The sequence below is a fragment of the Plutella xylostella genome, chromosome 21 (genome assembly GCF_932276165.1).
Source record: "Plutella xylostella chromosome 21, ilPluXylo3.1, whole genome shotgun sequence".
In the NCBI taxonomy this organism is placed as follows: domain Eukaryota; kingdom Metazoa; phylum Arthropoda; class Insecta; order Lepidoptera; family Plutellidae; genus Plutella; species Plutella xylostella.
In genome coordinates, this window is record NC_064001.1 from 1,914,313 (window position 1) to 1,928,121 (window position 13,809).

General features: G+C 36.2%; 1 protein-coding gene across 1 annotated transcript; it reads right to left on the bottom strand.

Moving 5' to 3' along the window:
- Positions 1–11,385: 11,385 nt before the first annotated feature.
- On the bottom strand, positions 11,386–12,304 carry LOC119693137. The gene has a single exon (XM_048628418.1). It carries the CDS (start codon positions 12,241–12,243, stop codon positions 11,401–11,403), a length of 843 nt encoding a protein of 280 aa, XP_048484375.1. The 5' UTR covers positions 12,244–12,304; the 3' UTR covers positions 11,386–11,400.
- Positions 12,305–13,809: the final 1,505 nt, after the last annotated feature.

Consider the following 13,809-nt stretch of genomic DNA (forward strand, 5'->3'; position numbering starts at 1 on the left):
CCGAAGGTATTGCAACACATGAATATGGCGAAAGGAACTTATCTCCTAGTTGTGCCTCGTTGGGAGCGCGTATTTTGGCGAGCAGATCTGAAGAGGAGAGCTCTGTCACCTCCCCACACGATTTGGAACCTTCAAGAAGTCCTCAAAGACATAGCAACTTCGCTGCCGCCTCCGAACGTACAAAATATGACTCTAGAGGTATGGAAATGTGGGGGTGGTCTCGGAATCTAACAGAGTGGTCAGATGAACAGAAGAACCTGCTCAAGTCTGGGTGGCGGGACTCTACCTTAAAAACGTATAAGAGCGCTTGGGGGCGCTGGTGTAATTGGATAAAAGATAATGGAGTCGACATGAACTGCCCCACGGGTTCAGATTTAGCAAGATATCTATCCGATCTATACCAAAAGGAAGGACTAGCATATAAAACTATATTGTTGCATAAGTCGGTGGTATCCACTATGTGTAATACCGAAAGCTCTGGATCTTTAAGTAATCACAGTTTAGTGAAGCAGGTCCTGAAAGCAATATCCCTTAAAAAGCCTAAGTTGACAAAACCTCCAATTTGGGATTTGAAGCAACTAACTACATACCTATCTACCGTACAGGTGAACAAGGACAGTTTGTATGAAGTTTCTCGCCACACGGCTGCCCTCTTATTACTTTGCTCTGGTCGAAGGGTTCATGATCTAACCTTATTAAATATCGACTCTAACCACATGTTCTCCACGGATGACTCCATAGTGTTATGGCCAATGTTTGGGTCCAAAACGGACACAACAGATTACAGACAGTGTGGGTGGAAGCTGCTTAATAATGATACTTGTGAGGCATTGAACCCAATCTACTGGATTAAACTTCTTATAAGACTTTCACAAGAAAGAAGGGGAAATGTAAATAACCTATTTGTTACATTAAGAGGTATACCAAAGGCTGCATCCCGTACCATAATTGGTACCTGGGTCAAGTCATTGCTGAATGACGCAGGGATAAAAGCCACGCCTGGAAGCGTTAGAGCTGCAGTGGCTTCAAAAAACTGGGTAGACAATTTCCCCCTCGATAGTATCTTAGCTCAGGGTAATTGGCGCTCTGGAGATACTTTCAGACAATTTTACCGTAGAGAAATAAGGTCCAATAATTCTAATACAAGTATGAGCAATCTGTTTCGTTGTGCATAGGCGATTTATTATATACTTTTGATGATTTGTTGATTGAAATTATTATTGTAATCAAGATGGATCATTATAAAATAGTGTAACTGATATTAATATAACTAATGTGTTACTGTAACTCTTAGTTAATTTTTATTGTTATGTATCTATCAATGCAGAAACAGTTAATTCTTAATGATTTTCTTATGTATAGGTACCTAGGTTGGATCCAATAAAGTTTATAGACTGTTAATCATTTTGTTTCAACTGCTTATTAATTAACTCCTCACACAGCTCAAAATTTTTACTCTCCTGACTCATGCATCACTACCTGACTAGCCTCTTGATATCAGTTAGAACCTAGAGATCACATTGGCGTCCTCCACCGCCAGGCGATAACAAACACTTCTCATTATATGTATAGGCTTCGAATAGCGTACAGTGTTTAATATTGGCGTTTTAACTTACAATAAAACGCTTATTAAATACTTACCTATTCGAAGCCTATACAATAAGTTCTGCCTGGCAAACTTATTTAATGACGCAATGAGGCAAGCGCCGCGCGTCGGCCCTTATATAGCCGAGCGCCGGCCTGCCATGCGGTGGAGGAAGGAGTAAAACGTGTGCAAACAGGTAACAAAAACACGATTTAGGGAAAACGGAAGTGCCGCTCTCATTATATGTATAGGCTTCGAATAGGTAAGTATTTAATAAGCGTTTTATTGTAAGTTAAAACGCCAATATTATGTGCAAAGGTGTAAATATAAATAATTGATTTTGTGAGGTAGTTGTAAATAATGAGAACAAAAAATATGATACAAGTTATGTTTTACGAGTGGCAATAATAATCCTTATGGACTGTAATTACCACTCATTACGAGTGAGATTTGCAAGGCAAGATAGTTCTTTGATGCTAGTGAGATAGGTGCGTTATACAGAGTGAATTTTATTTTTATGAAGACTCCCATAGATTTTTATTTTGTGAAATAATTTGTTTTAATTTAGTTTTTAAGTTTTTAATGGTGATTTGTTTTTTTAGATCCAATGGTATGTTATTTATAAGTTTAGGAATGATATATTGTGTAGTTCGTTTCCCATAGAAGGTTGATATTTTAGGTATTTTCAGCATACCCCTTGTTTGTTTTCTTGTTTTGACAGGATGTGATACTATGTGTTGTAATTCTTCGTTAAGGGGATCCCTAAAGCTAAAATGCTAAAGTCGGCTTGATATACTTGATTAGATTGGAAAAACGGTGGCTTCTATCACATTGATAAAAATATATTTTGTAGCAGAGGGTATACTGAACATGTTAGTTGCTTATAAATTGGTGCAGGATTATAATAAGTATGTTAAAAAAAATTGCAAACACACCATGTCTTTTGCCATTTTTTGACTTATTATGAAAAAACCCTCGAAATCAGAGGGCCCATTTTCATGGAATCTTATATGTATGTGTAGGTAATTAAATTCTTAACAAAGTTACCTTAAAGAGTTGGATTTAATGGACCAGAAGTCAACTTTTTTTGCAAAAAACTAATAAATTCCGGTTTAAAAATGATGACACCGTGACAGATTTCAGATTTCTTCAGTCGTCGCCCTGGTGGCGGCCTGTTAGGAGCGATACCCACGCCATTTTATTTTTTATCAAATATTTCACAAAAACTGATTAAATCAACAAATTATGACTACAAGTATTATAATACATATGCATTTGCTATGGAAAGTTAATTTTCTAATCATTTTAGATGCAGAAAAGCCGAAAATTCTTTGAAAACATTTCGCCTTTTCGATTTGTTTACATTTTTTACTATAGAGTTACAGATGCATAGATAAAGGTAAACATTGCACATAATGACACTTATTAGATTCTCCGAATAAGAACTATACGGTCAATGCAGTATGCCAAAGCGCGAGCCTGTTTATATTCTGAGGGGTAATTTATTTTATTTTAACGGTTGTGTATGGTAGGTAAGCTACACAATATACAGGGTGTTGAAAAGTAAGTTCATAATTTGTTTTATTTGAAACCAAAAACCGTAGTTAATTAAAAATATATATATTTTAAGATGTGGTAGTCTGTACACTACAGGTTGTTAAAAATAAGTAAGTATTTTTAAAAATTGAAGATCTAAAATTTACATAATTTTTTAAATCTATTTAACAAGCTTTGCAAAAAAGCGGTTAAGTGCGACTGTATCTCGCCATGAAAAAAATGAAATGTTTACTGTAGCTATGAATTTTATGCGTTACAAGTGGAATCAAATACCGCATAATATTATGTACAACTATGTAAGAGCCTAGTTTTAAAAAAAAAACTCATAAGAAAATATTAAATACACAGGTTTTTTAACCCCTGAAGGAAATAGAGGGGTGTTATAAGTTTAAAGTAAGGGCTGAATTTTTTTTTTAAATTAGGGTGATAGGTAATGTATATTTTTAATGATTTTTTCAAATAGATAAATGTTATACCATTTTTAAATTGCCATAAAATTACCTATAGTTATAGTTATAGAAAAGGGCAGGGCTACCAGTGCCCATTCGCCACTGCAACCTAAAAGATCTATAAATTATGACTCCCCATGCCGAGTCTCACTCTACAGGCCCAGGTCTTTTATAAACCTGATATTACCTATACAGGATGTTGCAAAAAGGGTATACTGTGCCGAAAGGGTTTGACTCGGGGGTTATTCTGAACAACTTTTGTTCTCCAAGTTTTGGAAATTCTCGAAAAATAAATTCGGTCTCTATAGTAAAAAGTCACGTGATCGAATAAGTTTCTATGTAAAAGGTTTTGTTACGTGAATTTTCAAAATTGTAGAAGAAAAGTGGATCAGAATGGCACCTAAATCCACTTTTGGCTAAGCTTTATACCCTTTTTTCAATACCTTGTATAAAATATCCCCTAGAGGGCGAACCTTTAGGGCGGCTCTTGTATACCATCACTTGTCTTCTTATCTGCAGAAAATTGACAGAGGTCATACGTGTCTAACAAGTACATTAAGGATGCGAAAAGAGAGGGTTTGTTTTCACTGAAGAAGTTCAGTTGCGGAGTTCCACAGCGGTAGGTCTTGGACCCCTCTGCTGTGGAACTTGGCATACAACGCGGTCCTGCAAATCAAGCTCGCAAACGGCGTTAGCACCGTGCATTTTTCTAATGTCACACAGGTCGTGAGGTAGGCTGAGAGCCTCCTTCGGGGATGACATCCCAATGATTCATTACGAAAAAATTGCTGCAGCTGTGCTCGCCATGCAGTGCATGGGCTACTTCCGAATCTGGGGGGCTGTTGCAAAGGAGTCCGTTGCCTCTATACGGTACGGGTTCCGTGCGATCTATGATCCTTCCGGGAGCACCTGTCTTGTCAAGTCGAAGAGAATGGCTCGTATTCGACGCAACCTGCAGTACTGGTGGGATTGGTTGGAGGACAGGACAGCAGGAAGCTGCAGCAGCCGTCATGCTGTGATTCGACGCATAGATGCAAAAAAAAGTTGAAAGTAACTTCATGTTAATAAAATATTAGATCTTAATTTAACAACATAACATTGCAAAAAAAAATTTACATTGTTGAGTATGTTAATTGTTATTGTAATTTACTAAAGTAGTAATAAAAACAAAGGCTTATTGCATAGTTCTCGTTCACGTTCGCCTACATCGCACGTTGTATATGAGAATAAAGGGTATAATTACTAAGTTTTCTTGTTTAAAAATCACGGTTTGGGGTTTAGAGGAAAACAAATGGTAAAATGCGGAATACAGTTTTTTTTTTCGAATAAAGAGGAAAACATGTGAATTCAAAAAACGTTTCTATTGACACCAAAGAGTACTTTTCGCCGAGAAAAGTGGAGTTACAATGTTTGCGATCTAAAGTGATGATAGAACTAGAACTTATTTTTTCAGTTCACCTGCTGTTGAGTGAAATCGTAATTAGGTAAATGACTCCTTGACATGAAAATAACTTTTTTTTTATAATCGTTATAACAAAACCGTTTTTTTTTAATACAGCAATATTTGTAGGTGTACTTACAGTGAGCCAAAGAGCGCAGCAAGGTGTAAATTTTTTGGTTTTTAAGAAACAAAAATATTATTTCTATCATATCCCAAATACACATAAGTACTTAAAAAAAAAAATACACACTCTCGCCTTGTACTAATGTACTCCCTTGCGGGGGTACTTACATGTTATTATTTTTCTGGTGACCTCCCCATATCCCTTTGCCAGCTACGTAACCTTTTGTGACACCCTGTATATGCAGAGTTCTGCAAATTACTGTTCTGCTTTTGAAACACCAAAAAAAAACAGGTCGTCTAACTAAAAGGTCACGTGACCAAAAAAAAATTATATGAAGAAGCGTTTTTTTCATGAATATAAAAAATTACGTAGGATAAAAGTTTTTCAGAGTGACGCCTGAGTAACGCCCTTTCGGCTAACTATACTTTTTTTATTACACGGGGGCAGAGTTTAATACAACACCCTGAACTATTAAACTCTGATAATATTTTCGCGATTTTTTTACATTCTGATTTCATTTCCTGGCTTAGAAATAACATCAATAACATGCTGCACACGTAGGTTTCGGCATAGTATTAAACCCTTTTTGCAACAACCTGTATAAATATCGGCACGGGTACGACTTTATATATAATTAATTATTAAATATTAAAAATACTTTCAAATAAAATAAATATTTTCGTATCACAAAACAATATTACTTACTTAGTATATTTTTAACAAAGTGGCATGTCTTCACTTTTATGTTTTCGAGTACTATGTTAAAATTTCATGTCATTGTCCGTAGAACGCCCCGCATACCTCAACCCCCCCTCACTAGATTTGACAGATTCTGATTTTCTTCCAGCTTTAGTGACAGCCTTAAAGAAGTTATCTTTAAGTAGTGTGTATTTTACATTGAGATGGACTGGTAAAACACCACAGTATTTGAAAAGGCCATACTGGTCATTTTTGTAGGTCTCTAAAATTTTTTGTGGAATAAGCATTTTTAAAATACGTAGCTGTAATTGTAAGTAGTATATAGGTTATGATATTACATATTATGTACCCAGACAGGTAGCCAGGTATACAAACATTTTATTGAAAATCCTCAAGTCTTTGAATGCAATTCAGATTCTATTAAAAATAAAGGAATGTCTCCTCTAAGTTAAATGAGTTAACTTTAAGATGTAAGGTAGTTTTCCTCCAGTTCTAGACTTATTTTTCCACCGTGTCTAGTTATTCAGTATTCCGCAACTACAAACAGGTCAGCTAAATATTCCTTTGACAACCAGGAGGCGCTTGTGGCTGCTATACCCGACGGGGTTTTTGAATGACTTGCAAACCTCGGCGCCATTTTGAATTGATAAATACATTATTTAAATCATTTTTATTAACATTATACTAACATTAAGCTTAGAATTGGATAACATAGTTTTAGTTTCATGTATAAGCCCTCTCATTTATTCTTATATTAAATCGAGAAACTCCTCTTGACTTTCAACTGTGTAGTTTTTATAATTTTTCTTTTAATGAGTGCATGTACGCATTGTCGGTTAAACAGACGATTTAGTGACGAATCTAATAGGGATTCAACTTAATAGAATATTTGGCTTAGGAATCCTAAAAATCTAATCAAAAAAATAACTACCGATGAATAAGAACTTTATTTTTTTTACTCGTTTCAAAAGACAATACATAGCGTATCGGGCTATCGATCGATGTAAACCGTTTTATCCCCAGCGATAAACTGTGCAATACGGAACCAGTAAATCCATCAAAGTCATGACTCATGAGAGTCTGGTCCGTCCGTCAGATTTTAATGTTTACGCCTTTTATTTGCGATTTCATACATACATACACGCTGACGCCTGTCTCGCAGAGGGGTAGGCAGAGATTACAGATTTCCACTGGACACGATTCTGACACACCTCATTCGCTTCTTCCACATTCAAACATCTTCCACATACATGCTCGTCGGTTACGGGTACTCTTAAATTGGCCCTTTTTCAGTATGTCACCAATCTGGTCGACATACGTCCGTCTAGGGCGACCCCTCCCGACTCTTCCACTCACTTTTGCTCTATATATTTCCTTTGTCACTCTTTGTCACACTAGGCTTAACGACTGCTGCCGAAGCAGCAACCGAGACCCACGGCTTAACGTACCGTCCGAAGCACGGAAGCGTCCAGAAAACGACGTGCCATGTGTTGCTTAGCTTGCTGGACTGCTCGACTACGGACGCTTTCCAAATATAAGTAGAACTTAAATAAAATACAATAGTGCCTATACGTATACTATAAATGGTTCGTCCTCCTTCCCGGATGTATCCTCTCGGGGTTGGAAATAAAATTTTATGTGCTGATTGTAGATGAGGTCGCGCGGTATTTGATTCTATTGAACTCGCCGCGTTACGATCGACTTTCAAATTCATTTGTTTGACGAGGTCAACGTATTTTTTTCATGCCAGTTTCAGTTTTAAAAGTGAATATAAAAAGTCACTTTATATGTATTTTTATTTATTTATTTTATTTATTTAATTTATTTTATTTATTTTATTTATTTTATTTTAGGAAAACTTACAGCACAATTTGAAAGTATAACAATAGAATGAGCAGTAAAAGGCCTTTTACAAGTTTCCACTGATAGAAATAACTTAATAATATTTACGCTAATACAAAGTAGCAAACTAAAGTAGGTACATAAACATATTATCTACGCCTAATCAAAAGCTACAAAGATGTTTAATAACAATTACACTGTGAAATATATAATACATTAACTCTTAGACATCAAAAAAGGTACAACTTAGAATATTTCTCGCCTTGCTTGTATTAAATATATCAATGTCCAAATTAATCGATACGTGGTTATTAAAGTTGTTGCAAGCACGCCATAGATACGAATTCTGTCGGTAATTGGTAGACACCGTGATGTTACTAAAAATCGGATTGAAGCGACGGGAACGATTCGGAACATAAAATTTTAATTTTTCCAATAATTGAGGACAATCAATTTGGCTGGTGGCAATTCTTAGGAGGAATAATAAATCACAAATTTCACGCCTGTTTATTAATGGTAGAATGTGAAACTGGCGGCAACCTTCCTTATAGTTTTGTAAGGGATACCTAACACGATAACTTAAGTACCTCATGAACCTTTTTTGTATACGTTCGATGCGATCAATGTATACCGTATATCTAGGGTTCCACACCTGTGATGCATACTCTAAGTTACTTCTGACATAGGTGCAGTACAAGATTTTAAATGTTTTTGCCTGTTTGAAGTTAGTTGAAAGCCTCATTATAAATCCAAGAGCCTTGCTTGCTTTAGCCGTAATCGCATCAATGTGGGCATCAAACAACAGCTTCGAGTCATGGATTATGTAAGTAGTATATAATTTTCGTCCTTTAATATCATATTTGATAAAGCTTGTAAATATGTGTAAATTATAAATACTAATATCTCAGATACTTGGTGTGTGGTGCTGGACACCGAATAAAGAATTTTATCTAGATATTGGAGAAAATATTGCTCCTCTAACTTTTTGAGTCTATAAAATTAACTTACAGTTCCGTAGTCTCGTAGCAGTTTCGTAGCCACCGTAGCACATTCGTAGCGGTTTCGTAGCAAAATTTTACGTACATACATTACAATATGATCGAAGTACTTACATAATAATTATTAAATATTAATCATATTCCTAGGAATACTTCATCGCAACCACCATAAAATAATATGCAATTAATGATTTACCGTCGATATCGCCATTCACTCAGTTACATATTGCGAGATCAACATGGGCTATTATTGGCAGCGGCCAATAATGTACAGGGCTACAGTTTATGGTCATTTTGTGACGTCACACGTTTACGACAGCTATAGGATTTCCTTTACGAAGTAATTTATCGAAACAAATAAACACAATGATTGTTACAACTTTATGGCTTGTGCAGTTGTGTACATAATAAAACCTATATTTATATTTATAAATAACCGCTTTTTTAAAGCAAGCGTAAATTTCAGTCAAGTATCAGTTCTATAAAAAATATTAAGCATAGCATTGGACTCGTTGCGACTCAAAACCTTTGAAAAACAATCTCAAAACTGTGTAAATTATTATGATATCCACACCACACCGTCAAAGCTAAGTCATCAAAACAGATCAATATTTATTTACGAATGCCAACGAGTCAAAAATTAAACTTTCGTGTTTTGTTTCTATATTTTTTTTAAACACACGTATAAAAAATACACGTATTTTCGTTTTAGGTATAAATTTGTTGAATAACCCAAAATTGAAATTTGTTATATACCTTACCTACCTTTAGCATTATGAAGAATTATTAAGAGTTGACCAACATATATTATTATTAATTTATGGCTATTGTAGCCTGATCTGTGTAATAACTCAGACACATTACTAAATACAAGATTAATCAGCTTAAGCCAAAAAAATATAGTATGTGAAGCACATCCTAAATCTCAGTCTCCATTGCAGTGAAACAAACGACATCAGCCTGGGCCTGCTGGTGGAGGTGTGGAACAAGGGGGTGATCTGGGACCGCGCGCTCGGCTACCACTACTTGCCGCTCACCTCCGTCGCTTACAACGAGGTAACTATTCAGTACACACTGACATACAAACTTCTTAAATGTGCGTTATAATAAGGCTTCGTCAACACGCTTCCCCCCTGGGGTGTGTGGGCTTACGAGGTAGCCGCTACTTGTGCGTCCTATCGTACCACGACCATTATCAATAAACAATCCATGCAGCATCGCTCGCCTGTCAAATATCTACAAATTTGACAAACCAGTAGTGCTGCTTAAGTTTGGTGGTAGTGACCCCACTGTGCAAGCTCCTTTTACCTCGGTGGTTGAATAGTATAAAGTAGTTGATAGAGAACTTATGTGGAAGTCAAAAAATCAACGACTTTTCAAGTGTGCAGATTTGTGCGCCAACTGTCGTCCATGGAAGCTCGCACAAAATCAATCAATACTTCTCGTGGTACGCCATAACAAGTCGTATATTAAATAATCGATAAACCACAATCAACCGCAAATGAGCTTATAAACTTCGATTCAATTATATACTAGTCGCTGGCAAATTGCTCGCTAAATTGTAAACTGGAACCTTGGGCGAATCTTTAATCACTGGGTCACTAATACCCAGGAAGTCTCCAGTTACAGTGGCCATTTTGCAACTTTTGTAGTCGGATATCTGGACACTTTTTTCTCGTTATTTTTTTCATTTCGTGCGGTTGCATTGTTCCCTGTAATTTCAAGAGTGTTATTTCGTCGTGGAAAATATTTTGTATCGGAACTTTCCCACGGTTTTAGTTTACATGTAGCTTTGTGATCTGTGACTCGGTTGTTTTGTTTCGATTATGAACTACTAGGTAGGTATTTGGTGACACTATTTACGCACTCGAAGAATATTGTTTTGGATGACCCCCTCAGTCACCACCTCGCTTCGCTTTCAGCGTACTATACCACTTTTGCAACGGCCTGTATAATAATACAATTATGTTCTCTTTTGAGCAGCGAATGTTGACTTTGCCTCATAAAAATCCAATCTCAATTCGGTGATAAAGCATTTTGATTTCAATTATTGACACTGATAACACTATCAACTCCGCTCCTCTACCCCGCAACGTTTACTACCGCGACAGTATCGCTTGTAACGCATCCATTGCTTGTTTAGCAGGAGAGCGGCGGGCGCTGGATCGAGCTGGAGGCGCAGTTGATGATGCGCGGCGGCGCAGTGGTCGGTACCACGGGACCCACCGGCCACTCGCTGCTGCTCGACTGCAGATTCGAACCACCTTTCGGTAAGCTCTTAGCTTTAAGTTGATGTAGGTTAAATGAGGGAAATCCATTCTGACAAACCTAGCCAATGTTAAAAACCCCCGTATATCTTTAGAACTGCTGAAAACTGATTTTCATGACTTAGAACACTGTCTGTCTGTTAGTACAAAACATATTTAAATTTGATATAAATACAATTTTAAATACGTTTAGCGTTTGGTAAAAGTGACCCTTTAGTGTGTCTTTTTTAATTAAATTTATTTAAAAACTAGGTTTTAAAATAAAACATAAGAGCCTATGAAATACATACTAGCAAAAAGTATTTTAGCTGTAGTTTATTTGGTTCATAATATTTTGAATCAGGGTGTCAGTACGAAAAACTTTTTCAAATTCTTTAAAAAAATATTTTATTTAAGTAATATAACATATTTTATTTTCTGTTAAGTCTATTAGTTTCCTTAACATGTGCCATTAGGGACTAATTTTAAAATACTCGCTGGTGACGATTGAATATCGTGAAATACAATGTGGTGGTTGCTATCAAACACATACTCAAACATATTAACCTTCTTTACACTGCCAATAGGCTCAAAATCATCACTTTCGTAATTCAGTTTGGATAAGTTTCTGAAAATCGACGTGTATAATTCACCATTTTTATCCACTGCTAATTTGGCAAACCTGTGCGTGAACAGATACTCCGATACATCGCTGTTATTCGCAAGGCGATAGTGTTTGCTGCCGCTTCGGTAGTAAATGTCATCTTTCTTATCAACCACGAAATCGTCGATTTCAACGTATCTCAACGCTCTTATGCATTCCCAGTTGTAGTCTCTGTCCACTGTGCACATGCCATAGGGTAATTTGGAATAGTAGAGTTTCTTATTATGCTGCATCAGCCATATTGTTTCGCTCTTCAGGCCGAGAAATCGCGACGTGTCCGTTGCAGGGTTGTATTCGTAGAGTCCCCTTGTGGTACCGAGGAACACCTGGCCCGTCTGTTGGTCCACCGCCCTGCATGAGGTGAGCGGGAAGTCAATGTCAGGGATCCTGGTAATCTTACCGTTGTCGAGGCCGACGCCCGCATTGACGTAGTTGTTGCTGTACTGGAAGTACAGGGTGTTTGTTTTTCGGTAGACGTCTATTCCTCCATGGATGTCGGTGTTCTTCAAGACGATGGACTTGTTGTAGCAGATGCTTTGGAGACAGGCGTCGCAGTCGGCGGACGATGAAGCCGCAAGCGCCGTCACTGCCAGGAGAACAAAGTTCACAGCATTCATTGTTTTGTATATATTTTTCATTTGATTTTTTGATTTCCTGAGCACTGTTTTAGTAAAACTGATACCAAATTAATCAGTTAGTTGTGTGTTCATGCCTGTTTTATAAAACCAGGTATACCTGAGCTATTTTTGGTATGTGTTTATTCGCGGCTTTCACAACTAAAATAAATTCCTAATATGTACCTATATATTTTTTTAAATGAAAAAAATTAATTAGTTACCTAATTTTGTTTGGCTTCAGTAAAATAAATAAATTAATAAAAATCTGCGGTATATCCGTATTTTCTCTTAATGCAGGTTTTTTTTTCTGTATCAAACAAACATACGAGAACACATGTATTTATTATATGTGAAAATATTATCTAAAAGGTGATTCCTTACTATCAGTATCAACAAATACCTCATCTTTGTAGTGCAGTGAAACACGATTAGTCATAATTCACAAGTGTAATATCCAATGATATCTCAATTATTATACCGTAGAAAGTGTTGTTAAGATAAAATATGTAGTTGAGTCTAGTGGTAATTATCTATTTCGCTTATTTTTCCTCAATCGAACAACGGTATATACTTCTTCAGATAGCACCGGTATTCAGAGACATAAACTAAATAATAAATAAATGATGACATCATCGGAGCCATAGGACGTCCACTGTCTTTATTTTATTTTTTTGGGAGACATAGACTTTTTTAATGTTTCCAATTCAAATTTTAGGGCTTCAAATTGTTCAACGGTCGCATATTGGGAGTCCGAGGCATACACCTCCTGGATTTCCCTAAGTTCTTTCTTCTTCTCTCTTCTAATCTAGTCTACTACAAGTCTACTCTACAAGGGGACCCCCTTTCTCTGTTACTTAATAATATATTTTCCTGTAAACTTACGATATCAGTATCAGTACCACAACGAGAATCAATTTGTTTACATAATACCTTGAGAGGAGAGCGACACGACGCTAAAACACAAACATTTCCTGTGGAATATCTCGACTGGCAAGACTCAAGAGATATTTCCTTATTTATGACACCGATTTGTTCTTTTACAACAACAAATACAGGGAATGTAAATAAATAATGCGGCACTGTATTTGCATGATCGGGAGTTCAATCTACAGGTTGTTGAAAAAATACTGACTGTGTGATTTTAACAGTTACATCCACATAAGTACAGCGTGTTTATAGGGCATGACTCCGGCGATAAATAGAAACAACTTTTAATGTAAAACTGAAAAAAAAACGCTTTTTTATAATTATATTTTTTAACTTTTTTGGATACATTTTATTTTTACTAATTTCCAAGAGCCGTAGAGCAAAAAGTGGTTCAGAATTACCCTTAGGGTTACCACACCACTTTTAAAAATTATATAATAAAACAGCTAAATTCCTTAATACTAAGATATTAGTAGGCGTAATATACGAATTTAGTAGGTGCTAAGAAGAGCTATAAGAGGAAGGCCGAGGATAGAATTTAGTAGCATACCTCGGGAGAGCATCATCACAAGACATGCATTGACTAATTATGATGAATCAGATATCAGTGCATCATTTTGCTTTCGTATACTTTAATATAATTTATGAATATAAAAAAAT

Excerpts from the sequence above, each read along its gene's own strand:
- LOC119693137 (XM_048628418.1), bottom strand. The coding sequence starts at position 12,243 with ATGAAAAATATATACAAAACAATGAATGCTGTGAACTTTGTTCTCCTG.